Source organism: Cetorhinus maximus, chromosome 31, assembly GCF_964194155.1.
Source record: "Cetorhinus maximus chromosome 31, sCetMax3.hap1.1, whole genome shotgun sequence".
Lineage (NCBI taxonomy): Eukaryota > Metazoa > Chordata > Chondrichthyes > Lamniformes > Cetorhinidae > Cetorhinus > Cetorhinus maximus.
Genome location: NC_135909.1, coordinates 332,678 through 360,094, shown reverse-complemented (window position 1 = coordinate 360,094; position 27,417 = coordinate 332,678). Strand labels below are relative to the sequence as shown.

At 40.8% G+C, this 27,417-nt stretch overlaps 2 protein-coding genes and 1 long non-coding RNA gene across 5 annotated transcripts in view; 1 reads left to right on the top strand and 2 right to left on the bottom strand.

Annotated features, from left to right (window-relative positions):
• LOC144670180 (ADP-ribose glycohydrolase MACROD1-like) overlaps nucleotides 1-27,417 on the bottom strand; it is an 886,999-nt gene that overhangs the window by 604,864 nt on the left and 254,718 nt on the right. For 2 of the 3 annotated variants that reach the window (XR_013573837.1, XM_078532655.1), the window contains exon 4: nucleotides 6,568-6,597. The exons of the other annotated variant lie outside the window; for it this stretch is intronic. Coding sequence is in view for 1 of the 2 variants with exons in the window: in XM_078532655.1 (XP_078388781.1) it covers nucleotides 6,568-6,597 (30 nt within the window). In the remaining variant the exon portion in view is untranslated. The remainder of the gene's footprint in view (nucleotides 1-6,567; nucleotides 6,598-27,417) is intronic. 3 annotated transcript variants of the gene reach the window in all.
• Nucleotides 1-27,417, top strand: part of LOC144670178 (leucine-rich repeat transmembrane protein FLRT1-like) — a 274,775-nt gene that overhangs the window by 39,101 nt on the left and 208,257 nt on the right. The gene's annotated exons all lie outside the window — the stretch shown is intronic.
• The window catches only part of LOC144670183 (uncharacterized), a 193,081-nt gene continuing 184,209 nt past the window's right edge, over nucleotides 18,546-27,417 (bottom strand). The window contains exon 2 of the long non-coding RNA XR_013573839.1: nucleotides 18,546-20,476. This is a non-coding gene — a long non-coding RNA (uncharacterized LOC144670183). The remainder of the gene's footprint in view (nucleotides 20,477-27,417) is intronic.

The window sequence follows — 27,417 nt, the reverse complement described above, 5'->3', positions numbered from 1 at the left end:
GACATCCTTCCTACTGGCACAAAATTCAACAGCAAAATCTTTGCATCTATATGGTGGATTTAGCATAGTAAAATTCACAAGGCACTTTACAGGAACGTTATAAAGCAAAATTCGACACTGACTACATGCAGAGATAACCAAAACTACATAGAGATGACCAAAAGCTTGGTCAAAGAGGTAGATTCTAATGAGCATCTTAAAGGAGGAGAGAGAGGCTGTGAATTGGAGGATTTTAGGGAGGGAATTCCAGGGTTTAGGGCCTTGGCAGTTGAAGACACAGCCGCCAATGGTGGTGCATTTAAAATCGAGCGAATTCAACACCAAAGAAGCCAAATTCCAAAAAACATCTTAAATTACAATAACATGAAGGAATTAGTGGGTATATACATAACCACTCAGGGTCAATAATATAAGCAGACTGCCTCATCATTCTATCCCACAATAAATGTACCACTGTTTGAAGGCTCTTCTCTCAATGGTGCTCTTACCTTTTGCTATATAGGGTGTCAGTCATGAATAAGTTGTCTAAAAGGAAGGCAGAGAAAACTGGCTACGGAGTGAGATTCTAAACCATGCCACAGTGGATCTCTTGACAGACTGAGAAAAAGCAGCAGTCTGCACAGCATTCATACATTGGACCATCTTACCTTCCAACTAAGGAGTCACAGGATGGCTGTAAAAATCTGGGCGAGGAGTGCTTAAATTACAATTCATAAAAGCAGCTGCTCTGTCATTAATAAATGTGGTTAATTATCATTTACAGAAGACATTCTTGAGGAAATAGCAGTGGAAGCGTTATCTACTTAATATAACAAAAGGTCTCTAGCTTAATCCAGCAAAATGCAACTTCTCCAATATATTTCAGAGATGCCAACTAACTGCAACTGACTGACTGCTCAATATTTTCCTGGCAACTTTAAATACAGTGCGTCAACATTAGCCACAATCTCATTTAATTTACCGTCACTTTGAATACTTTACACAAACATTTTAGTGAGCACAACATAGAGGAAAGCACTTGCAGGTGCTATAACTTTCTGAGATAAATCAAACCACTGTCAAACTAGTTTGTTGGTCAGCAAGAAAGAGCTAAGCAATCTGTTTTATGATTTATTACAATAATCGAAACACAAAATAAATTTATTACCCATCTGTGCCTTTAATTCATATAAGGACTATTTGGAGAAGGACAACACAAATCTTCTCCTCTACTCACTCATTTCCTGCTGCACCATCAAATTCTTTAGCATTAATAAAGCAATAACATTTACTGATCTTAATGAAAGTCCCAAGTGAACAGACAGGAACCCCAAGGAATGTGACTTTCCAGAAACAAATCAATATTTTCCTTACCTCCTCTATACTTCACCATCCTCCTCACTAGCTTTGCAGCTCAATCAATTTCAGGTTTATTCATTTTACTCAAATGGGAAACCCCATTGCCTTGCTCTCTTTTAAAGAGGCAGTCTTAACACCACCTCACATCCATTCGGCACCTTTCATGTAATGAAACATCTTAAATCAATCTGCAGGAGGAGTAAGAGTCACAGGGGAGGAGATGGATGGCAACTTGATATTGAGGGTATTTTTTTCAGTTCCTAGGTCGTCCTGTTTTCAAAAGTTCCATATAAAGTTAAAGCTACGTTGGCATGTGGATCAAATGGTGTGTCCGCCGCTGCATTTTTAAGCTGAGTTTTTTTTAAATCCTGTTTTTGTGAAAGTTAAACATTTTGAGTAGTCACCACCAGAAGTCCTTTTAATGTATTCTCAAGAGTGAGAGACAGGTACAGTCTACATGCAAAGTTCTTTATATCATGTCAAAACAAAACATTAAAAAGAAAACAATTTCCAGAGGAACAGAACTCCTGACATAGGAGGCAGATTGTCTGTACCATGGTGGTTCCAAGAATTACACTTGTAAAATAAATGAAAAGTCCAGTCTTTTAAGACTGGGTGCTTCTGATTTGCAATGCCCAAACTTTTCCAATCCTCAAGACTCCTGATAAGCAAAAAAATTAAACTGCGACTGACCTCTATTTGCTTAACAATTAGTAAATGTGACATTAAAAGAGCATAGCTGTGCCTTAGCAACAGAGTAATGCATTGCGTATCAAATGAGAAAACATTCCAATCCTTATAAGGCAATGAATCATCTGATTTATGGCGATGATGTCATTGGAGATCCCGTATGAAATAAAATCTAGCACACATCCATCCCACTTCAGACATCACACTGCAAAACATTAAAAACATATGAGATACAAAGGATGGTGGGTTCTGACCTGGGTCTACGAATTGAAAAGCATCTGCGATTCTGCAAACTTCTTCATGAAGAACAATTAATCTCTAATTAAATCATAGGGCTATGATAGAAACTGGACTTTGTAACATCATGTTTTACAATGCTCCTGTTGCTACAAAGTCACTGTAACCTTTAACTTAACCTGAGCAAGGAGACCGCTACTTATAAGCTTTTTTAATAAACTTTATCGCATTTTTCAGGATGCATTCACCACTCCAGCTATGAAGAGAAATATACTGGAGAATATTTTCCTCTTTGAACTAAGTTAACATGATTTTACTAAACAGCCACTGGTTCAACCCTCTGCAAGAAAACTTCAATGGTTTCAAAAAGGATCCAGACCTGCAGGACATTTACAGCAAATGGATTTTGGGATTATAAGAACTTCACCAAGAGAATAGTGTGGATCAATGGGATAGATGGACCGATAGTATTCCTCAGACTGAAACTGTTATTTATTCTAAAGCGGAGAAAGTACCACACATGATTCATACTACACAGTTATTTTTATTGGCCTGGTTATGTAGTATGTTTGTAAAGTCATTGATATTTACATTGTTCCATTTGTCAGCTCCTGCATGACACATGGGCATGTTATGATATGGCAGGTGGTATGTAACAGGCTGACCAAATCCCAGAGGGAAACTTGGCCACACTATCACAATGATTTTGCAATTTGTATTTATTATGAGGAGGTTTGTGCACTGAAGTCAGAAGTGATGAGTCCACTACCACCTTTAGAGATTTTAAAGACTAAATTAAAGCATTTATAAACAAAATAAAATAAAACTTAAACACAGAAGATTTCCATCACACAGTTACATTTAGTTTTATAACTGTTCCCACAAGATTTATACTTAACTAGACTCCCAACTACACAACCCTTTCAGGCAAAACTCCAAAATAGATTATTAATCTATAAAACATCCAGCAAGATTACCACAAGCACCCACTGTTTCAAAAAGGGAGGTATTTCACCGCTTCTTTCTCCCTCTCACTGGACGATGGACTTCCAAGGCTTCTAAAAAAAAACTTTGCACTGAGGTGGCTAGAGGCTGCTTCTTCACAAGTCTGTTTCACACAGTCAAAATCTCACATGGCTACACCCCATACAGCTTTACATATTTTTTAAAGTATATTTTCTCTCTTTTGCTCTGTAAATTCCATTGTTCCAACCTGTCTTTGGAAGTTACTTTTCCCAGAATAAAAAAATCTTTAATGTTGTCATTATGGCCAGCACTTTTGGGAAAAATAAATGTAATAACTTTGCTTTATTTATCTTGCCAGTTGTAAACATCTGTCATGAAGAGATATTAATGTGTATAATGTTATTGGAAATTATTTTTAACGTAGTCGGGTCTGTATCTGTGTGTGTCTTGATTGGATTAAAGCCAGCTAGTCTGAGTGCTTTGATGTATAGTAGTTTGAGATGTTAATTAGATAAATGTAAGTTAAATGGTAAAGTCAATTTGCATTTGTTGAATAAACCATTCAAGAGAATGGGTAAAATCTTGCACCTAGCTGGGAGACACCAAGCAGTGTGTTTATATTACTAATAAAATTGGCGGAATGAAAGGATTATTGTTAAGAGAGGTAAAATTAAAACAAAACCTAGTAATACAATGGAAAATTTGCATTCAAAGGAAAAGCTAGGTATATACAGAAAGGAGTTTGTGTGCGTAGGTCATGTAACATCTAACCAGCCTGTAATCCTACAACTGTCTGCAAAGGAACTAAATTACAAGGAACCTCATTTTGAATTCATACGGTCAAATGTGCTTTGCCTGGTGTCTGTTTAAAGTCTGTTCTGATGAAGGGTCATACGGACTCGAAACGTCAACTGTATCCCTCTCCGCAGATGCTGTCAGACCTGCTGAGTTTTTCCAGGTATTTTTGTTTTTGTTCTAGATTTCCAGCATCTGCAGTATTTTGCTTTTATCTGTTTAAAGTCTATAGGTTATTGTTGCCTTGGTGAAGATTAACCTGGGAGTGATTAATTTGGGGATTTGTTTAAAGTTATAATGGTAGTAATTTGTAGACATGTATATGTGTTTAATTAGTTGTTAAATTAATAAATGTTTAATTTAGTTTTATATAAAAAATCTCTTGAGGCTTGGCAGTTTTATTCCTGAATTCAGAGCTGCATATCAAACATATCAACTGAAAATATAGGTTATGACAGTTGTTCAAGTTTCCCTCTGGGATGTAAACAACTCAGCCTTTACCAACTGCTGTATCATAACACATCTTACCATGTCCCTTTGAAAAGCCAACAACATCTCCCCCTATCTAAAAATGCAAATTCCATTTTACTTAGCTCGCCCACTAGCATTTCAAATACCTGTTTTTAGACTTAATCCCTTTGATGTTTCAAACCTTGCGGTCTAACAGTCTGCAATTTACTTAAATTATTCATACACACAGAAACATACACACATGCAAACATAAGCCTGCTTTAAAGTATCCCACAGTAATATCAGAAAAAATATGATAGTTCCTTTACAGCAGAAAGTAAGTTCTGCCAAGTTACTCAGTGGAGCCACAAGCCACAAACATAGAATTAGAAACAATGTACAGCACAGAAACAGGTAATCCAGTCCATCCTCTCTGTGCTAGTGTTTGTGCCCCACACAAGCCTTCTCCCACCCCCTCTTCATCTCTCTATCACCATATCCTTCTATTTCTTTCTCCCTCATGTGTTTATCCAGCTTTCCCCTTAAATGTATCTATACTATTTGCTTCAACCACTCCCAATGGGAGCAGGTTCCACATTCTCACCCCTCTGGGTAAAGAAGTTTCACCCGAATTCCCAATTGGGTTTATTAGGGACTATCTTATATTGATGGCCCTTGTCTTTGGACTCCCCCACACGTGGCAAAATCTTCTCCATGCCTATTCTACCAAACCCCTTCAAAAGCTTCAAGACCTCTGGCAGGTCACATCAGTCAATGTTCTAAAGGAAAAAGGTTAATACTGAGAGTATATGTGAAATTATAGTTGTTATGACCATAGCCTGTGTTAATGGCTATGCAAACCAAATCCCAGGGGGAAACTTGGCCTACAGGCCATAAGCTTTCTTCTGTATTCTGAAAACGAGAAGAAGATGTACCAATCTCAGCAGTAAGAGGTCCAATAATACTTCTGGGATTTTAAAAAATTAAAAGCAAAAGTTTTATTAACAAAAATAAAAGAAAACTTAAGCACACAACATTACAGTTACGCAATTAAGGTCAGTCTTACAAAACATTCCCAAAAAGACTTGGTCAAACTCACAAATAAACACCTTCAGGCAACACTCCCTTATTGATGTTAACTATAAAAGAAATCCAGTGATATTACACAAGGCAAACTCCTCAACTTCAATAAAGGTATACCACATGACCTCTACCCTCATCTACTCTGCGGTGGAATCCACTTCAGAATAAAACTGCTTGTTGTAGCCCAAGACTTTTCTGGCTTGACTGGATGGTTGATTCAAACTGCATCCTCTCCCAGCCCAGAGCTAACAGCTCCTAGTTCAGCTCCCATATCTCAACAGCTCAAACCACTCCTCCAGCTATCCACAGTAACTCTGAAGTATCTTTTTCCCTTTTCATCTCCGGTTCCATTGTTCTCACACCTCTCTGAAACTCAAATCCTTCCCATATAAAATCTTTATATCTCTATCTTGTCTTTGCTTTTGAGTCAACAAAATATATCCCCACTACTATTTACCTATGGAACTCCTGCAAGATGCAAACATGTTTCTCGTTACCTCTGACTCCCCTTTGATATTCAACTCTCAACTTATCTAAAAATGCAAATGTTACATCTAAACTATTTACTTGTATCTCAAACTTAACAACTCGATCTTTTTCATGTTTTAAACCTCCCAGACAACCTGACTCCTATCAATCTCCTGCCCAGCTTAATTAAATCACACACGCACACACACACCTTCTTTACAGAATAACACAATATTCCCCAAAATATTAAAAAATCATCCATTCTCACATAGTGGTGCTGAGCTTTTACCAGTGCTGAGCTTTTAGCTTCTAAAGGGAATCTTCACATCAATTTTACACAGAATAATTTTTAATACAATTCAAGGGCTTAAAAATTTGGACTTCAATGGACACATACAAATTCACGTACGTGACTGAATGGTTCCATTTCATGACTATTCTTTTACAGTTCAAGTTGTCTGAATTTTCCCTTTGAGGTAGGTGCAAGTAAAATTATTCTGCTGCAGTAGGCAGTATAAAGATCAAATCCAAAATACTCACCTCCTCCACCTCCCACCAGTGAACAATTTGCTGCAAAGGAGAAGAGGGAAAAGTGAGTTAACATATTCATCTTAGCCTTGGCACATTTCAACATACAGTATCCATAAACACAGGCTGAAGCCCGAATTCAAATTATGATAAACACATTGGATCTAATCACTGAATTCCAATGCATAAATTTTCATTGGGCTAAACCATTTCCCAGTAAATAGAATTCAAGTACTCTGAAGAACTTTCAATTATGTACCATACTAGGTAAAAGAAAACTTGCATTTATATCTTGCCAATTCCAATCTCCAGACATGCCGAAGCACTTTACAATCAATGAAATATTTTTGAAGTAGGTGCTTTCCAGTTTGGACGGAAAGAACATCTGACTACAAACTACCATGCAACATTGTCACAAACCTCCTCAGGCTACAGTTTCATCCACTCACTAATTTTAATCAAAAACGTAGACCCATGAAGGCTCATCCTGCAAATGAATAGCCCCAGGTGCAAAATCACGGGAAGCACAATCCTAGTTTCTTTATACACGCTCCCAGTGGGTGAGGACTCAGGCTGGGAGCACCATTTTGTACAATCAGCCTTTTGAAGTAGCTAACTCTCACATTTACTTGTTGACTTAAATTTGTCAATGAAGGAAACCATGCCCCCACCCCACTGTCCCAGTGGTTAACAAAGAGTGACACAATCAGATGTCTAAAAGCAGTTTTGTGCATTGGTGCAGCGGTCCCACCACAGGACACTGTCAAATGGTGGGACGCTCCCACGAGCATCAACAATGTGCTTCTGAGTTTGTCGTTCTAGATGGCCAGTGTAAATGGGCCCAAGTAGCAATCTGATGTACTTCCAGAGACACAGGGACAAATGGAGCTGAGGGGTAACGTGGGAAGGTTGGAATGGTCTCGGTAAAAGTGAGAGGTTCAATGAATCAATTGATCTTTTCCTCCTGCTGAAGATTGTTATTTTCATATAAAGAAAGACTTGTCTTTCACAACGTCAGGACTTCCCGAAGTGTTTTATAAACCATGGAGTACTTTAGAAGTGTAATCATTATTGTAATGTTGGAAATGGCAGCCAATTTGTGCACAAACAGCAGAAGGTGACCAGAAAACCTGTTTTGTGATGTTGCTAACTTTCCTACTGTTCTTCGAGTGCCACTAAACCTTTTACGTCCACCTTAGAGAAACGGGGTAAAAGCAAAATACTGCGGATGCTGGAAATCTGAAACAGAAACAGAAAATGCTGGAAAAACTCACTAGGTCTGACAGCATCAGTGGAGAGAGAAACAAAGTTAACGTTTCGAGTCCATATGACACTTCTTCAGAGCTAAAGAGAAGTAGAAATGTGATGAAATTTATACTGTTTAAGGGGGGTGGAGCAGGTGAAGCTGGATAGAAGGCCAGCAATAGATGGGGGCAAAGGAGAGACTGACAAAGATGTCATGAACAAAAGGACAAAGGGAGTGGTAATGGTAGTGGCTTAAGAAGGTGCTGATAGTGGCATAAAGGTAAGAAAGCAGGACGTGATAATAGTAGAACAAGGGTAAGCACTCTGTGAAAGAACATGGAACAAGGAACTGGTGGCCCTTTTAGGGGTGGGGTGGGGGAAGGGGACAGTGGTGGGGAAAAAGGAAAGAAAATGGGATAAAAAGGGGGGATAAAAAAGGGATAAAACAATGAATAAATTAATAAAAATAAAACTAAGTGGATAAAAAATAAAAATCAAGTTTGAAAAAGGGGTTTAAAAAAGGGTGAAGATAGAGGAGGATGGTCTGAAGTTGTTGAACTCAATGTTAAGTCCGGAAAGCTGTAAAGTGTCTAATCGGAAGATGAGGTGCTATTCCTCTAGTTTGCGTTGGGCTTCACTGGAACATTGCAGCAGGCCAAGGATGGACATGTGGGCATGAGAGCATGGTGCATTGAAATGGCAAGTGACAAGGAGGTCTGGGTCATGTTTGCGGACAGAGCGGAGGTGTTCCGCAAAGCGGTCACGCGGCCTGCGTTGGTCTCCCCAATGTAGAGGAGACCGCACTGGAAGCGGCAAATGCAATAGACCAAATTGAAGGAGGTGCAAGTGAAGTGCTGCTTCACCTGAAAGGAGTGTTTGTGTTGGAGAAATGGGGCCTTAGTTTTAATGTTTCATCCAAAAGACGGTTCCTCTGACAGTGCTGCACTCCTTCAATACTGTATGGGAGCATCAACCTAAATTTTTAAAGTCTATAAACATGCTTAGCAAATCAGCAAGTCCAGTCTCAATTTACAAAGTTGCACAAACTTTTCCTTCTTTTTCGCTCCTTTGAACCCATACAGTGCTTCGCTCTGCCAGCTTTTCTTTGGCACCCTACACATGACCAGACAAATGAAGTGTTTTCATTCATGTTGCTTACAAGTAGCTATTTAAGTCTAATCCACACTTCTATATTTGAAACACAATCTTCCTTCCTGATTCCGTCTGCATTCCTTCGAGTACTTAATCTACTCTCATCTTCGCAATCCCAAGTTCCAGCTCCATACATCAGCACAGATGTGACACAGGCTCTTTGCTGAACTTCAGTCATCTTAGAAGCCTTGGTAAATCAATTTTACACAAAAAATTCCAGTGAAACTTCTTGGTCTGCTAAAAATATCTGACAGATCAGTTTCTTTGTACAGAGCCAAGACATGCATTCTTGTCCATGGATTGCCTTTTCAGCTGTCCTGTCAATGGACAGTTGCATGGAAATTACAATGGGGAAGTGGGATAGTTTACGTTGATGTTTATCTTCCACTCTGAGCATAGGTCCTAATAAGTATGTATACGCTTTTACTGGTTTAAACCTGTGTCCACTTACTCTACTCTTGCAATTTAATTTAAACTAATAGTCCAAATTTATTTCTACCTTTCAGTTAGCTATCTTATGTGCCTCTACAAGATCACCACGGATATCTTGTTCCAAGGCTGATAAACCCAATTTCCTCAGTCATTCCTAATAACTGAGACCCCAAAAACTGTTGATCATCCTTACGGCTTTTCTCTGCACTGTTCCAAATTCTTGAATGTCTTTTGTATTTTCCTTTTATCTCTACTGTTGGGAGTTACATCCAAAAAATTGAAAGCAAACACCTTTGAGGATCAAATGCAGAGAGCTCACTTGCAGTGATGTCAACACGAGAGAAATGTCAGGGTAATTTTTGTAATCAGCAATATGGTTAAGCATGCAAAACTGTGTTGAAGAGTGACACATCAAAATACGTTGGATATTTAAACACAGAGGTGACTGTCACTCCTGATCAGTGACATTTGTCAGGTCTCTTGTGCGCATCAGAAAACTTCAGCGCCAAGTCTGACAAGGATTCATGTCATTTCTGGTTCCAGGGCTAATAAATAAAGTTAGTTCTGTGGGAACCTACTGTGAGGACATTGAATTTTCAAGCCAACCAATGTCGCAGAGACAGGCAATTTAAATTGACATGAGCCCTACACAGTCCTTCAGCTTTACACATGGGGTAGAATTTTTGGGTCAGCGAGTGGGGGCGGGGCCCGCTCACCGACATGTAAAATGACGTGTGGTGACGTCAGGCGGGTGTCGTGACTTCACCGTGCGTCATTTAGATTTTCAGTTTGGCAGGCACGCAGCTGAGTCGGCTGCGCATGCATCAAACTGTCAGTGGCCTATTAAGGCCCGTTAAAAACTAATTGAAATAATTAAATGAACTGCCCGTCCAACCTTAAGGTTGGCTGGCAGGCGAGGAGCCCTGGCAGCCTTCACATTTTTCATGGAACCTCATCCACGGGCGGGATGAGGTTTCATGAAGTGTTGAAAAATAAAATAAAATTTTTTTTTAAAAATTCATTGATGTGTACCAGCTCATGTGACACTGTCACATGAGGGGACATGTTTTTAAAGTTTTTAATTTCTTTATTTGGATGTTAAAAACTTAAACAAATCTCCCTGAGGTGCCTCAGGGAGATTTCTGCGCTCTTTCGCGCACATGCACGAAAGAGCGCAGGCCCCGACTCAGGAATTCCCCCCCTGCCCGCACAGGGAGTGCTCTGCGCTTCTGGGCAAGCGTCACACTGGGCGGGCCTTAATTGGCCCGCCCACGTAAAATGGCGGCGCAGCCCCGATCGGGAGGCACCAATCGGGTTCGCACCTGTCAGCCCCCATACAACCCCTCTGACAGGGGGAAATTTCTGCCCATGATGTTTCTGATAATGGTATAGACTAATCTGGAATGTAGCTTTCTCAAAAATATAGAGTACAGTCTCTACAATTATTGCCATTTCTTACTCTTGTTAATCACAGCTTGTAGCTGTCTGTCAAAGACAAGCCTTTTAGAGAGGGCTAGCAGGCTGTGAAAGGAGCTAAGGCCATTGTAGATGCGAGAGGTTAAAGTAAGATCACAGCAGCCACACCAGCATGGAGATATTTAATATTGCTGAACTCAACTGGATTGACATTTTGTGGTCCCAGGCCAGTTACCGCAGCAATAAATTCTCAGCAGAACTACCCACATACTGCGAGTTCAAGTTTCAGCTTCACAGTGGATCGGACTCCAGTGTGGGTTTCTGACATAGCCACAATGCTATTCGTAAATATACTGCCTCAGTGCTCTCAGTTGGGATAGAACAGCTTGTTTTCTCTTCAGCTCTTCAAACCTAGTCTGTCACTAGTTGTCTTGCAGATTGGTTTAAAGCAAGAATGAAACCAAAGTCAAGTTGTATTACAATGGTTCAGCTTTTGAAGGCCCAATATCGCCAAATGCAAGAAGGTTCCTTCAGTTCATACAATCAGCAATACCACTGTTACAATCCCCGTGGAGACAGGTTCACGTTAAAAACAGGTCAATTTCCTAAACAAGCAGTACCTTGGATATGTATGGAGTCATGGGTTACCAACAAACAATTTATGTTCAACCATACAAGCCCCCATACCTCTTAGTGAGACACCAAACAACCTTACAACAATCCTCACAGACAGATATCTTTAAAAACAGATGAGTTTCCTAAACAGCAACAGAAATAAACCAGGGGACAAGATTTCACTTTTTAAGAATTTTACTGTAATAAACTGAAATCAAAATAGATCAAATATTAATTAATAGGCAACTAATAAGATCATAAGACATAGGAGCAGAAATTAGGCCATTCGGCCCGAGTCTGCTCTGCCATTCAATCATGGCTGATAAGTTTCTCAACCCCATTTTCCCACCTTCTCCCCGTAACCTTTGATCCCCTTACCAATCAAGAACCTATCTATCTCCGTCTTAAATACACTCAATGACCTGGCCTCCACAGCCTTCTGTGGCAATGAATTCCATAGATTCACCACTCTCTGGCTAAAGAAGTTTCTCCTCATCTCTCTTCTAAAAGGTCTTCCTTTTACTCTGAGGCTGTGCCCTCGGGTCCTAGTCTCTCCTACTAATGGAAACATCTTCCCCACGTCCACTCTATCCAGGCCTTTCAGTATTCTGTAAGTTTCAATCAGATCCCCCCTCATCCTTCTAAACTCCAACGAGTATAGACCCAGAGTCCGCAAATGTTCCTCATATGTTAAGCCTTTCATTCCTGGGATCATTCTCATGAACCTCCTCTGGACCCCCTCCAGGGCCAGCACATCCTTCCTGAGATACGGGGCCCAAAATTGCTCACAATATTCTAAATGTGGTCTGACCAGAGCCTTATAAAGCCTCAGCAGCACATCCCTGCTTTTATATTCTAGTCCTCTCGTAATAAATGCCAACATTGCATTTGCCTTCCTAACTACTGACTCAACCTGCAAGTTAACCTTAAGAGAATCCTGGACTAGGACTCCCAAGTCCCTTTGCACTCCAGATTTCTGAATTCTCTCCCAATTTAGAAAATAGTCCATGCCTCTATTCTTCCTACCAAAGTGCATGACCTCACACTTACCCACGTTGTATTCCATCTGCCACTTCTTTGCCCTTTCTCCTAACCTGTCCAAATCCTTCTGCAGCCTCCCCGCCTCCTCAATACTACCTGTCCCTCCACCTATCTTTATGTCATCTGCAAACTTAGCCAGGATGCCCTCAGTTCCTTCATCCAGATCATTAATGTATAAAGTGAAAAGTTGTGGTCCCAACACTGACCCCTGCGGAACTCCACTAGTCACCGGCCGCCATCCTGAGAAGGACCCCCTTATCCCCACTCTCTGCCTCCTGCCAGACAGCCAATCTTCTATCCATGCTAGTACCTTGCCTCTAACACCATGGGCTCTTATCTTACTGAGGAGCCTCCTGTGCGGCACCTTGTCAAAGGCCTTCTGAAAGTCCAAGTAGATAACATCAATTGTCTCTCCTTTATCTAACCTACTCGTTACCTCCTCAAAGAATTCTAACAGATTTGTCAGGCATGACCTCCCCTTGATAAAACCATGCTGACTTTGCCCGATTTTACCATGCACTTCCAAGTATTCTGAAATCTCATCCTTAATAATTGACTCTAAAATCTTACAATGACCGAGGTCAGGCTAATCGGCCTGTAATTTCCCATCTTTTGCCTCACTCCCTTCTTAAACAGGGGGGTTACATTAGCGATTTTCCAGTCCTCTGGGACCCTCCCTGACTCCAGTGATTCCTGAAAGATCACCACTAATGCCTCCACTATTTCTTCAGCTATCTCCTTCAGAACTCTGGGGTGTAATCCATCTGGTCCAGGTGATTTATCCAACTTCAGACCTTTCAGTTTTCCTAGCACCTTCTCCTTGTTAATGGCCACCATACTCACCTCTGCCCCCCGACTCTCTTGAACTTTGGGGATGTTACTCGTGTCTTCCACCGTGAAGACTGACACAAAGTACCTATTCAGTTCCTCCGCCATTTCTTTGTTCCCCACTACTACTTCTCCAGCGTCACTTTCCAGCGGCCCAATGTCCACTTTTGCCTCTCTCTTACCCTTTATATATCTAAAAAACTCTTGCAATCTTCTTTTATATTACTGGCTAGTTTACCCTCATATTTAATCTTCTCCCTCCTTATTTCTTTTTTAGTTGTCCTCTGTTGGTCTTTGTAGGCTTCCCAATCCCCTGGTTTCCCACTGCTCTTCGCCGCATTGTATGCTTTCTCTTTAGCTTTTATGCTGTCCCTGACTTCCCTTGTCAGCCATGGTTGCCTCGTCCTCCCTTTAGTATGCTTCTTCTTCCTAGGGATAAATTTTTGCTGTGTCTCCCAAATTACTCCCAGAAACACCTGCCATTGCTGTTCCACTGTCTTTCCTGCTAGGCTCATCTCCCAGTCAATTCTGGCCAGCTCCTCCCTCATGCCTCTGTAGTTGCCTTTATTCAACTGTAATACCGTTACACCTGATTCCAGCTTTTTCCTTTCAAATTGCAGGGTAAATTCTATCATATTGTGGTCACTTCCTCCTAAGGATTCCTTCACCTTAAGCTCCCTTATCAAATCTGCCTCATTACACATCACTAAATCTAGAATTGCCTGTTCCCTAGTGGGCTCCACCACAAGCTGCTCCAAAAAGCCATCTCGTAGACATTCCACAAATTCCTTTCCTTGGGATCCACTACCAACCTGATTTTCCCAGTCTACCTGCATATTGAAATCCCCCATGATCACTGTAATACAGCAAACTAAAGAAAAAGGTAACTTTCGTATTCACTCATTAACACAACTGAAAAATATCTTATGAAACACTTTTACGCAATACCACGCTTCTGGCAGATATGTCGCATTACAGGAACCATCCCAGTCACTCCCAGCTCGCCAGCGAAGATTCACTTTTCCCCACTTCAACAAGTTGAAACTTCCAGTGCCGTTCGACAATCGTTCCATTCAGCCTGTGTTTTCCTGGATACAATTATCACCAGCAAGGCACGCCTTGGTGACTTTCCATTCCTTAAATCTTCAAGAGCCCCTTCTGTTTTATTCCCTTCCCTTTGAACAGGAACCGAACTCTACCCAGCATCCTGCTTGGTCATTAACACAAAAGCAGTTCCCCCTGCTTCTCCACAGCAGTAGCTTCTTTGTCTCTGCATCACAAAACAGAGATAGAGGACAGAACATTTACAGACTTGGAAGAGACTGAGAGAGAGAGAGAGAGACAGTTTCAGGAAGACAAGCCACTTAACTTCTGTCTGTGATCAGCCATAAGGTCACTAAGCTCGTGAAGAGCATGATGTGGTTTATGCGGGGGAAAATCTGATCCATTCCATTTGTAAATTAACACAATATACCTATTTGATTGTATTTTTTCTAAATTTGATTAAAGCATACAGGAATGAATGAAAATAATAATGAATGGTCAGTAATCTAATATATCTTTGATGAATAGATGGTGCATCGATAAAAATATTATCACATATTGAACAACTTGCTGTTAGGAGCTGTCAATTATTTTTTTCCCTTTGCCTTAAAAGCTATTGAGCACTGTGAATGCTGTCTGGTCAGAGACCACTGTTTTATATGCATGTACTGCACAAGTGTTTGTTCAAGGCACTGGGGAAATTCCTTAGTTTGGATCATACATGGTGATGCCACGCATCAATCCAAATTCTCTTTTCTGCTGCAAAATGTCGTTCAAAGTCTTGATATTTTGTTATATAACCAGATAACAAAAGCTTAGTTCAATCCCTGGTACTATTTCCGTGCATGATAAGATTGTGGGTTTTAGCCTACGAGGGAACTTGAATGGGACACACCAATGTGGTACTGAAGTAACAACGGCTTGCATTTGTATAGCACCATTTGAAGCAGAGAAAGAAGTTCCCCTGGAGAAAGTGAGAAATGGAGAGCAAACTGCAATTGAGAGAATTGGGAACATGATTGCGTGTTTAAGGCCATGTCATTTGGTGCATTAAGTACAGATGCCTCTTTTGCTGTAGATTTCTTGTACTGTAAATTGCTCCACTTAGCTATACATAGAGGGAGAACATACGTATAGAACATGTAATGTCCCAGTTTTAAAGTCACATGTCACATAGGCAGACATGCTGTCATAGACACTTTAGTTTTCCTGTTAATGTGACATCTCAGCACACTGGTAAACTGTTAATTGCCCATTAATGGGAGCACCTGCAACATCTTTAAGGGAAGCAACAAGCTGTTAATTGGTTATTAGTGTAATTCTGAGATACACCTGCAGCCTTTAAATGGGCTATTCTGACGCACAAAGTCTCCCTCATTCAAACAATTTGTATGCACACTTTTGCAAATGTACACAAAGCAGCACTCACACCATCAGAGGCAGCACAGGTCAAAACAGAGGTAGCTTCACCCCACTTCCAATGGCAGTATAAACATTGAGTAGCTTGCTGGCCAGCACCAGACTTAGAAGCTGAAGCACCCTGCTGCCTGCTTTCATACAGTCCTGCAAAACAGTTTGCTCCCCACTGACCCATTAGCAGCTTGCTATTTTCCACCCCCAGGCAATAAGATCCAGGCATCAAAAACATCTGACTGGAAGCTTGCCGACTGAGAGACAAGAAACAGCGTGTGGTTGTAGAATTTAAAGGCCCTGTAGTAGCTTTAAGGAAGCAGATATCACCAGAATTGTCTTTACTGACACTTAAATTCAGTGAAGATGCCTGGCAGACCTGCAGGAGGGCCCAGAGCCTCTCAGCAGGAAATGGAAACATGTGACCAGGGCAATCAGTGCCAGCACAACAACTACACGAATGACTAGGTGGTGCAGAAAGAAGTTTAACAACTTTGTCAGGTCAGGCATGGTAAGAGAAGTTAGCTACACACTTTCTAAGGATGCACAACAGCAAATCATACCTGACATTTACAATGACCTCATTCTTGTGTGCTTTAATTGCTTTGCTACTTATGAGGCAGCACTGTTTCTGGAGATGGCCAAGCCGTCCCTGGAATTATTCTTCATTCAGATCCTTCCATGCACTTTTGCTTCAGGGTGAGAGAGTATTAGGACAGTGGATTGTCTAAAAATGTGACTACACCCGGGGAGGCGAGCATTGACCTGCAAACTGCAGCATTGCTGTCACAAACAAGTTGAACATTCCTGTTGATATTGAGCCAGGAGGCACATGGATGCAATCTAAAACTCCCTGGGCTAAGGAATCCTGGTAATTGGTAAAACTGCAGTGTCCCATCATGCTGCCACCAATTGTCAATGGGGATGAAGATGAAATTACTTATTCTAGCAAGCAATACCTCTGTGGATTGTTTAATGCATCTGTGTACAGCTTATTGACTGATCTTACTCACGCCCCTAGTGACAGCTTGAAAAAAAACTCTTAAGGGTGATTGCAACCTAATAAGCCAGGTGAGCTGTAAACCAGACTTGCAGCTTGTGATCAGGAAAATATTAGAGCCTTGAATCAAAGATAAAATTAACAGAAATTTCAGAAATCAAGCACACAGGGAATCGCCAAAGGGAAACTGATTAGGTCTTGCATGAAACTGTGCAGCCCCACAGCAAATGATGCAAAAACAAAAGTCAAAGTATTTGGTAACAGCAAAAAAAAACTATCCAGAAATGAGCAGGTGCTTCCTGTAGCCACTGGAAATTATGGGACAGGGGGGACATCTGGGTGAAGATATGGTGTCACAGAATTCAACCTAATTGTATGGTTAGGTCTGACTGATTTACCACTATTAGACAGGCAGATCCAATCAGAAAATCTAGGCTACAGTTTCCTGTGATGCACAATTGCTGCAATCCACACACATTACATTTCATTTGATTAGGCTCACAATGTTCATTTGCTTTTGTGGTGTTTCCCCTTCTCAGGGATCTTTTTTTTTATTTGTTCATGGGATCTGGGCATCGCTGGCTAGGCCAGCATTTATTGCCCATCCCTTGTTCAGAGGGCGCTTAAGAATCAACCACGTTGCTGTGAGGCTGGAGTCACATGTAGGCCAGACCAGGTAAGGATGGCAGATTTCCTTCCCAGATGGGTTTTTATGACAATCGGCAATGGTTTCATGGTCATCATCAGGTTTTTAATTCCAGATTTTTATTGAATTCAAATTTCAACATCTGTCATGGTGGGATTCAAACCCAGGTCCCCGGAGGATTACCTTAGGTCTCTGTGTGACAAAGTGGCAATACCACAATGCCACCACCTCACACGACAGAGTTAGAGAGCAGCTGTGGAATTATGCTTTCAAGAGAGATGGGGAGCAAGAAGGTGCAAATTAAAAGAAAAACTGGTGAATTACAAGTCTAAGTAAGCTCAGGGATAATGAAGAGCCATTAAAGCTCATCTCTATAATTCTAACATATAATTTTGGGTATTAAAAGAATTATCATCCTTAGTATGATCCAACAGCAGTTCTGAAAGTGAAAATTATCCCAACCTTTCTCGTAACTTATCCTGAGCAGAAATACGCACCCAAGGATTAACAATTAATCTATCTGAAGCAATCGCTTCATGCTAAGCTCACACACACTTTGTAATGTCATATATTATACACTGTCTACACAGACTACCATTTACCCGTGACCAGTGACTACACAGTAAGATGAACGTGGCACCTTCCATCCTTTATTTTATTTATCACTACACACTCATTCTTTACTGCAATTATGTTAGTTTTATTCAAGATTGTTTTGTTATTTCTTCCTGAGGGGGAACACTCATTAGCATTCAGGCCTTTTGCTTCTCTGAGGCTGGGGAAAAGCAGGAAGATGGTATGTACACCTGGGAGTGCTTGATGTCATTCATGGTGAAGGAAAGAAAACTATCCAATTTAGGGCTGGGAAGATTTGCCAACTAGCTAAGGGGAATTTACTTCCAGTTTTTGAGAGTCTAATAATCAAAACAACTTTCTAGGTTCCAATACTGAGTAATTATTTTTCTCCCTGTCAACTTTGTTACAGACCGCAGTATGCTTAATTTGAACAGCCCTGATTTTTCCTCGCACTACCCATCCTTAAACAGAAGGTGTTTTTGATTTCTGATTTCCCCCTTTATTAATGGTATTTCGTATTTTCCCCAACCCTTCAATTTTGGAGTTATCCAATCCTCTATTAATAACCCCACAGCAAACTCGAGATAAGGTAAAATAAGAGGGTTGGTTTATTTTACACACACACAAAATGCGGGAAAGGAGTTTCGCAACATCTGCACCTTTTTGCACTCATACAATAAAAGAGGGATAAGGGAAAAAACGGGGTACAGGGAAAGACCACGATAAAAATAAGAGTTATGGTTTCACATGAGTCCAGAGTCAAAAGCCCAGTGGCATATTCCTTCAGCAATTAGCAGGCTGAAATTGTTGCAGGCAATCTGACTTTCCAGAAACGAGGACTTCCACGGTGAATTAATCTTGAAGGCACAGATCCAGAAGTTCCAATGGTCCACAGTTTATATTGTAGATGAGGGCCAGGCACTCCACCTGGGATAGAGCTCTTTCTGCTACGTGTTGGATGGTAAAATGGTAGAGAGAGGCCGGCTAAGAGCCCATGGTGTTGGGAGTAGTATATTAGCATGGATGGCAGATTAGCTAACTAATAGAAGACAGACAGTTGGGATAAGGGGGGCATTTTTGGGATGGCAACTTGTAACTAGTGGAGTACCACAGGGATTAGTGCTGGGCCCTCAATTATTTACAATATATATTAATGACTTAGATGAGGGAAGTGAATGTACTATTGCCAAGTATGCGGATGACACAAAAATAGGTGGGAGGGCAAATGGTGAGGATGACACAAGGAGTCTACAGAGAGATATAGACAGGTTAAGTGAGTGGGCAAAAACTTGGCAGATGGAATATAATGTAGGAAAATGTGAGGTTATGCACTTTGGTAGGAAGAATAGAAGAGCTGAATATTATTTAAATGATTTAAATGGAGAAAGACTGCAGAAGTCTGATGCACAGAGGGATTTGGGAATCCAGGTGCATGAATCCCAAAAAGCTAATATACAAGTTCAACAGGTAATAGGGAAGGCAAATGGAATGTTGGCCTTAATTTCAAAGAGAATGGAGTATAAAAATAGGGACGTCTTGCTAAAACTGTACACGGCAATAATTAGACTACACCTAGAATACTGTGAACAATTTTGGTCCTATTGTCTAAGGTAAGATATACTGGCATTGGAGGCAGTCCAGAGAAGGTTCACTAGGTTGATCCCAGGTATGGAGGGATTTTCTTGTGAGGAGAGGCTGAGTAGGTTGGGCCTGTACTCATTGGAGTTTAGAAGAATGAGAGACGACCTTATTGAAACGTATAGGATTCTTAGGGGGCTTGACAGGGTAGATGCTGAGAGGTTGTTTCCCCTTGTGGGAGAGTCTAGGACCAGAGGGCATAATCTCAGAGTAAGAGGTCACCTATTTAAAACAGAGATGAGGAGGAATTTCTTCTCTCAGAGGGTATCCAATCTGTGGAATTCTTTACCACAGAGAGCTGTAGAGTCTGGGTCATTAAGTATATTCAAGGCTGAGATAGACAGATATTTAATCAGTAAGGGAATTGAGGGCTATGGGGACAAGGCAGGAAAGTGGAGTTGAGGATTATCAGATCAGCCATGATCTCATTGAATGATGGAGCAAACTTGATGGGCCAGGTGGCCAACTTCTACTCCTACTTCTTATGGTCTTATGCTTGTCTGGAGTCCTGCTTCTCTTCTGAGGTCAAACTGGGACTAAAGATAAAATTCAAGAGCTGTATAATTAAAGGAATTCAAACAGCTTAAGTCCCAGTCATGTGACAGGGTGGTTTCAGGTTGAGCTATTCAGCTAATGAGGCACCTGGTTGAAACCCATTGTGTTCTGGAGCAGGTAACGGTGGGGCCATCAGCACAACATTGGAGATTAGGAGTCACAAATTTGTCCTTTGTCCATAGCTGGCTGGTGCAGACTTATCATCTATGAATCCTTTGTGTTGACTTGGCTGGAATATTTATACAAGTCACGGTCCAGGATGATGAAGTAGCCTTTGTCCCTTGGAACAGCTTTGAGTCTTCCAGAAACCAGCATGTGATCAGCTGCAGCTATTTTATCAGCCCAGCAATTGTCCATTTTGAAAAACAGAGAAAAAAGTTATAAAGGAACCAGGCTAACGTAGATATACATATATATTTTTTCTTCCTGTCTCCTGGGTGGGACACCTTACCAGCTTTTGTGGCATGCAACCTGCTAAAATTATATCTTTCTCAGTCCCAGCTGCCAGCTTCTAATCAGTTTCAAATCTGATAGAAATGGTATATTAAAAACAATCTGCCCTCTTCTGTAAGTCATGGCCATTTGCATATGTATGTAGATTTTTTTTAAAACCGAATACAACAAAAATCAGAAATCCCTGTTTGGTTTTCAAATAATAAAATTACCAAGAGACAGCCCTCAAAACTGTACCATAATAAAAACAGAAAATGCTGGAAAAACTCAGCAGGTCTGGCAGCATCTGTGGAGAGAGAAACAGAGTTAACGTTTCAAGTCCTTACGGCTTTTCTTCAGAGCTAAAGAGATGTAGAAATATGATGGATTTTATACTGTTAAAAAGGGGGTGCAGCAGGTAAAGCAAGATAGAAGGTCAGGGATAGATGGGACTAAGGAGAGATTGACAAAGATGTCATGGACACAAGACAAAGGGAGTGTTAATGGTAGTGGTAAGGGCTAAAGAAGGTGCTGATAGTGGCAGAATGTGTTAATAGGAGTACAAGGGTGAGTGTTCTGTGAAAGCGCAACATAGAAACAAGTGACAGATGGCCCTGTGGGGGTGGGGTTTGGGGAAAAAGGGTTTTAAAAAAATGAATAAATAAATATAAAATAAAAATGAAAATAAATAAGAATAGAAATCAAAATAGAAGTTAAAAATAAAAAATATATAAAAATTGGATTTAAAAAGGAGTAGAAATAGAGGAGAGAGTTCATGGTCTGAAGTTGTTGAACTCAAATGTTAAGTCCAAAAGGCTGTAAAGTGCCTAATCGGAAGATGAGGTGCTATTCCTCCAGTTTGCGTTGGGCTTCACTAGAACATCGCAGTGGGTCAAGGACAGGCATGTGGGCATGAGGGCAGAATGGTATGTTGAAATGGCAAGTGACAGGAAGGTCTGGGTCATGCTTGCAGACTGAGCGAAGGTGTTCCGCAAAGCGGTCACCCAGTCTGCATTTAGTCTCCCCAATGTAGAGGAGACCACATTGGGAGCGATGAATACAGTAGAACAAATTAAAGGAAGTGCACGTGAAGTGCTGCTTCACCTGAAAGGAGTGTTTGGGCCCTTGGACTGTGAGGAGGGAGGAGGTAAATGGGCAGGTGTTGCACATTCTGCGATTGCATGGGAAGGTGCCGTGGGAAGGGGATGAGGAGTTGGGGGTGCTGGAGGAGTGGACCAGGGTGTCACGGAGGGAATGGTCCCTATGGAATGCTGACGGCGGGGTGAGGGGAAGCTGTTTGGTGGTGGCATCATGCTGGAGTTGGTGGAAATGGAGGAGGATGATCCTTTGAATGCAGAGGCTGATGGGGTGTAAAGTGAGGACAAGGGGGGCTCTATCATGGTTCTGGGAGGGAGGGGAAGGGGTGAGGGCAGAGGTGCGGAACATGTGTACACACTTGTTCAAAACTGTATAGGCGGCCACAGTGGCAGAGCTAAGTTTAGCTGACTATGGGTGGGGTTGGGAGGAGATCCAATTTCAAATTTGACCTTTGGCGGGAAGGGAACAAAGCTGGTAACTGGGAAATGTCGACAAAATTAATTTGAAGGCCTAGCTGATACCTGAACAGACCAAAAGGCTGAGGACAGTTGGCAGAATTTTCTGGGAGCAAAAGGAAGCCCTCCAAAGCCACATTTTCAGATGTCAAAATGACTGGGAAGGTCATGGCCCCACCTATACCTAACTCTACCACTGGAAGGCCACTCTATTCAATCTATTGCCAATTCAGCAGTGGAAGTCCCTTTTAACCCTCTTGTAGTTACAGTCAGGGTAATAGGAGCATTGATAATCCGTCGAACTCCATCAGGCAGTTTTGTTCTGAGAAATTATTGTAAAAGGCTTGTGCTAAGGGAACTTGGTGGCATGCTGGATTACATGCTGGCCTGTTCCTGGGATCTGGCTTCTAATCCTCCCCAAACTGCTTGAATAGAAACCTCATTTGTTTGCTAACTGTACAGGTCCTCTGTGCACATTGAGCAATCTTAATCGACTTCCTAGTGGGCTACAGCACAAAATATACCCTAATTCATCAATGATTGGCAATCTTGCTCGACAGCGCCAGAGTATGGCTGGTGTTGGAAATAGAAAATATACTGATGCAGAAGGTGATGAGGTTGAGACTGAGAATTGTCGTTGGAACAAAGCAGACGGAGCATTACCCTTTAATGCATCCGACATGGGAATATTTGATGATGATACAGGTTGTTTAAATTAGGAAATGTTTCAGTCCACAGCACTAATATCCCTCACCTTAATGTTTGTACAAGATTAAGAGGATAAAAGAAGACTCGGTACAGAATAGAAAAAAAGCTGAGGTTAATTTGGAAACAATAATTTGGTGGTACCAAGCTTGCATTTTTAAAACCTGGAGATGGAAGGAGTAAAGGAAGACCCAAAAGGTTTGATGTTTGCAACAATGATTCCCACGGTGCAAGTTCCCAAGTGCAACTGTGGCATAAGGAGAAATCATCAAACACTTTCTCCAGGGAGAAGGGGGAAGTATCATCAAGCTGGATCAAAATCAGCATCGACAGCAGTTCTCTATGTTCAGAAAATGGAAAGTGAAGCAGGGAGATCTCCAAGAGGTCAAAAATAAAACTTTTGCTGAGGAGGAGGAGTAAATTGAAGTTTCAAGTGATGTTTTTTAATGTTGTTCTAAACATTTCTTTCAATTCCAAACACAATCAACCTTCATTACCACGGGAATAAAATTTGCTATACTTCCCAGGCCTCCCAAAAAAATGTGTCACTTTACTAATTTGGATTTTCTTTCTGTGAATTCTAAAAGGCAGTGAGCACATCAGCGCAACAATCCATCCTCACAACTTGCCACAGTTAATCACCTCAAAGCCAATAGCCAGTTAACAGTGTTAACACAGCTGTTAATGGCAGCCACGCACCCCTGCCTCAGGCTGTGCAATTCTGGTGTTAATCGTACAATAAAAAAATAGTGCTTAGCTGAAACCTGGCCTGCATGAAAATCAGCTCCATTCAAGTTTAAAACTGTAGGACGTAAATTTCTTTTGGAGTGGGTTTACTCATCATGTGTCTTTCTCACTCCTTTTCACAACCTGAGAGAGATATATTATTGAGGTCTTTTCACTTCTTTCCTCACTTAAAAACACTGTTCTTAAAATACTAAACAAGAGCTGCTTTTTTGTAACCATAGTAATCCTTGACCCTCAACCTGCAAGAGTTATTCACCCCTTCCTTCCTTCCTAAAAGTCTGGGCAGAGTCACTACTCAAAACTTTGTACTGCCTTTTCTCTTTCAGATACTGACCAATGTATTTCATTCATCCAGCAGCTTCTCTTTATATTGAAGCTTTCCAGCATTTGTGTTTTCTTATGATCACAGTACACTTGTTTTTTCAGTTGCAGAAGAATATTTTAGCTTCATAAGCACAGAGGCAAGGGTTAAATTCTAAAACTTGTGCTCTTCAGGTCTGAGGAACTCAGATAATGACTCTGTTCATCTGAATTTCAATGTTCAGTTAATCTAAGCACTATGGAAGTGGATGGTGTTATTATAGAATGAAAAACCTCCCAAAGGAGGTGGCTGCTATGATCTTCTCAATACTGTCATATGCTGAGCAGCTTAGTATTTGAATGAGGCCCCAGATGGCATTTTAAATAGATACCAGCAGGAGAATAGTCTCCTGTGGGGAAAGGTTTCACTGATGGTGTGGCTATGTTACATTTCATTTCTTCGTTAGGTTTTGGTTAGATGGCTCAGACAGGGAATCTTGTGAAGGGTTTGGGAACAATGTTCTGATTCTGTGAGATAAGGTAGTGAGAGGTATGCTAACCTGCAAATAATAATGTATAACAGGTGCAAAAACTGAAAGTGGAAAGACAAAAAATTGAAATGAAGGAATGCTGCACCATCTAGTCTGAATTCACTCAGACTGATCTGAGCACATAGCTCCCAAGGCACCAAACGCAACCATTACCTTCAATTAAAGTAAGAGCAGGATTGAGTGCAAGTCAGAAACGTAGGCAATTGAGACTGCATGAATCCAAAATACCGGTACTTTCAGATGACTGAATCTGACATTCTTTTTTATTAAAATTAAGATATCCTAACGGTCGGCACAGCACACTGAGGTACTGAAGTGCAGGACCAAGAGTGGTAAGATATCTGCAATAAAAAGGGAAAATGCTGGAAATATCCAGCAGGTCTGGCAGCATCTGTGGAGCGAGAAAACAGAGTAAATGTTTTGAGTCGAACATGACTTCTTCAGAATTGTGAAGAGCCAGCATAGACGCAATGGACCAAATGGCTTCCTTCTGAGCTGAAACAATTCTGTGATAAAATAAAAAGATAGTAAACTGTACTGAAATGTTAAATCCAGAACACTGAGTTCACCTGTCTTCTGAAGAAATCTGGAGTCATGAGAGTGCACTTACACGTTGACTTAGCTTTGAAGAAACTGTGCTAACAAAGCCTGCATGTGTTTATTTTAAGTGAAATGGATCACAACAAAATAACTTACCTCTTTTCTTTCATACACCAGCCAAACTGCAGTCAACCAGCCAGTATTTGATTGTTCACACTCTATATTCTCTCAACATAAATACAAGCAAAGCGCTCCAAATACAGCAAAAATAACCCTGAATCGTTCACAGCTATAAAAGTCACCTGCAATGGTTATTATATTGGCCTCTTCTCTACTGGGCGTACTTCATGAAGATGTGCCAAAGAAGTGGTGATGTGTTAGAAACTGTTGATCAATACCTTACTCCCTCAATATTCAGTTTCCAGTGCAAATCTGTTCTCAAACCGTAAGAAATACACAATAGCAAGTTATAGGGTACTTTTTCTTCTCTCCCTTTTCCTAGACTTAAACTGTTTTACCATCTCCCCCACAGAGAAAAGATCATAGACTCACTATGGGTACTAGATGTATTGACGTATCAATGCTCTGTTCAGCCAAAAATATTTTTTTATTTGATACCTGGCTACTCTGTGAATCAGTGGATAAAAGTAAATAGTTTGCTCATGAGGATTACAGAACCTAGAAGGTCCATGTTCACCTCCCAAGCTCTGCTGCGCTAGCTGACCCAACTTGGATAATGCTGCATGAGTTACAATAACAAGTGTCCCAAGCGGAGGAGGACTAAATAAGCCAGGTTAACCCCTTCATTATCATTGTCAAGAATAGTAGACAAGTTGTGTTGCCTGTCGTGAAGTCATAGCTTGTCATAATTTAATGTCTTGGCTTACAGATGAACTCTGGTCTTTGGGTAAGGTACAGGAGCCACGGAACCCAATGAGGTTCCACCCCGATGGTGCATTGCCGCTGGGAGGGGAATCCCAGCCTCCATATTTGAAGGCCACTTAGTGGTTCCCATGGATTGGTACCCCTGCAAAGTCAGTGCCTTCGGGGAAGATTTAGAATTAAGAGTGCGGGGTGGTGGGGGTTGGGTTGGAATCAGTGGGATGAAGTTTTCTCTCTTCATCCAGTAAAATCAATTCTTTTACATGGATGAAATCACACATTCTAGCATACAGAACACAGAGAAACAAACTACACATACAAAACTGAACGACCATATTGTTGTCTTATTTATTTCACAATGAATAATTTTAGCACTGTAATGTAATCATGGTGTTCAGATCATAGCTGTAAATCACTCAAAAACCTGAGGCTTGGCATTCCTTCTGAAGCAAAAGATTAGGTTGTAATCACTCCCATTGCATAGTATACAACATCTCCATTGCCCTTATCAAAAAAGACGCTTGGTATTCTTTTACTATTTGACTGCATTACAAAAGTTGTTCATTAAAGACTGCTTCATAATCAACTCACATTTTTGCGTTATTCTACATGCTCATCAAAACCTCTCAATTGGAATTCAGCCCACTCCATCTGTGTGTCATTCCATCAATAATCCATTTGAGCCACTCAATTGGACACTCATTTTTCAGTCACTCCCATTTCGCCATTGTTCCATACATCCATTCAAACATCTGGATTAGATTCCAATTTGTTAACTCACTTCTGGAAATCCATAATTCAATACATATATTCAAACCTTAAAGTCTGTTCTGTAACTCACTCCCACATCTATTACTATTTTATATACGAGCCAGCCAAACCACTTGATTAGATTTCAAGTCAAGTCACTGCCTGGTAAATAGCAAATCCAGACGCTCAATGATGAGACAATTATTGTATTTTAAAATGTTTATATCTAGGTAGAACTCTCACTAGGTATTCTATAGTTGGATGAATTGTCCCAGTTCTAATAAACATTACTGGCAAATTCATTTATGAATGTTGTTAACTGTGATAGCTGGATAACTGTGACTATACGTTACATTTCATTACCCATGCAAGCACTCCACATTAAAGAATTATGAAGTCACTTTGTTCTCAATTACACGCTTTATAGTTTTTAAAAAGTTAATGTCTATCTGAGAACATTCTGCTTAACCCATGGAGTGCAAAATGTCTTTCACAAGTAGCAAGGCAATTAAGTGGTTTATATTAAAATGTCTCCATCCGCCTGAAATGATCTTTGGTGATCTCCAGGATATGCTAGTTGAAGGCGTGTTATATATGAGGTTTGTTATATATGTGTTTGGACATTTGAACAGCAATTCAGCACAGCTCCAATGATTCCTCCACTGAGAACCAATGTCAGGACCTTTCTCAGAATGATGAAGGTGACAGTAAGGCTCTAATCCGAGCAGGAGCTGAATTGAGATTTCCCCAGAAAAGGTGATTCACAGAAGCTATTGCTGAAAGTTCCGATTGCATCAGGGGCTG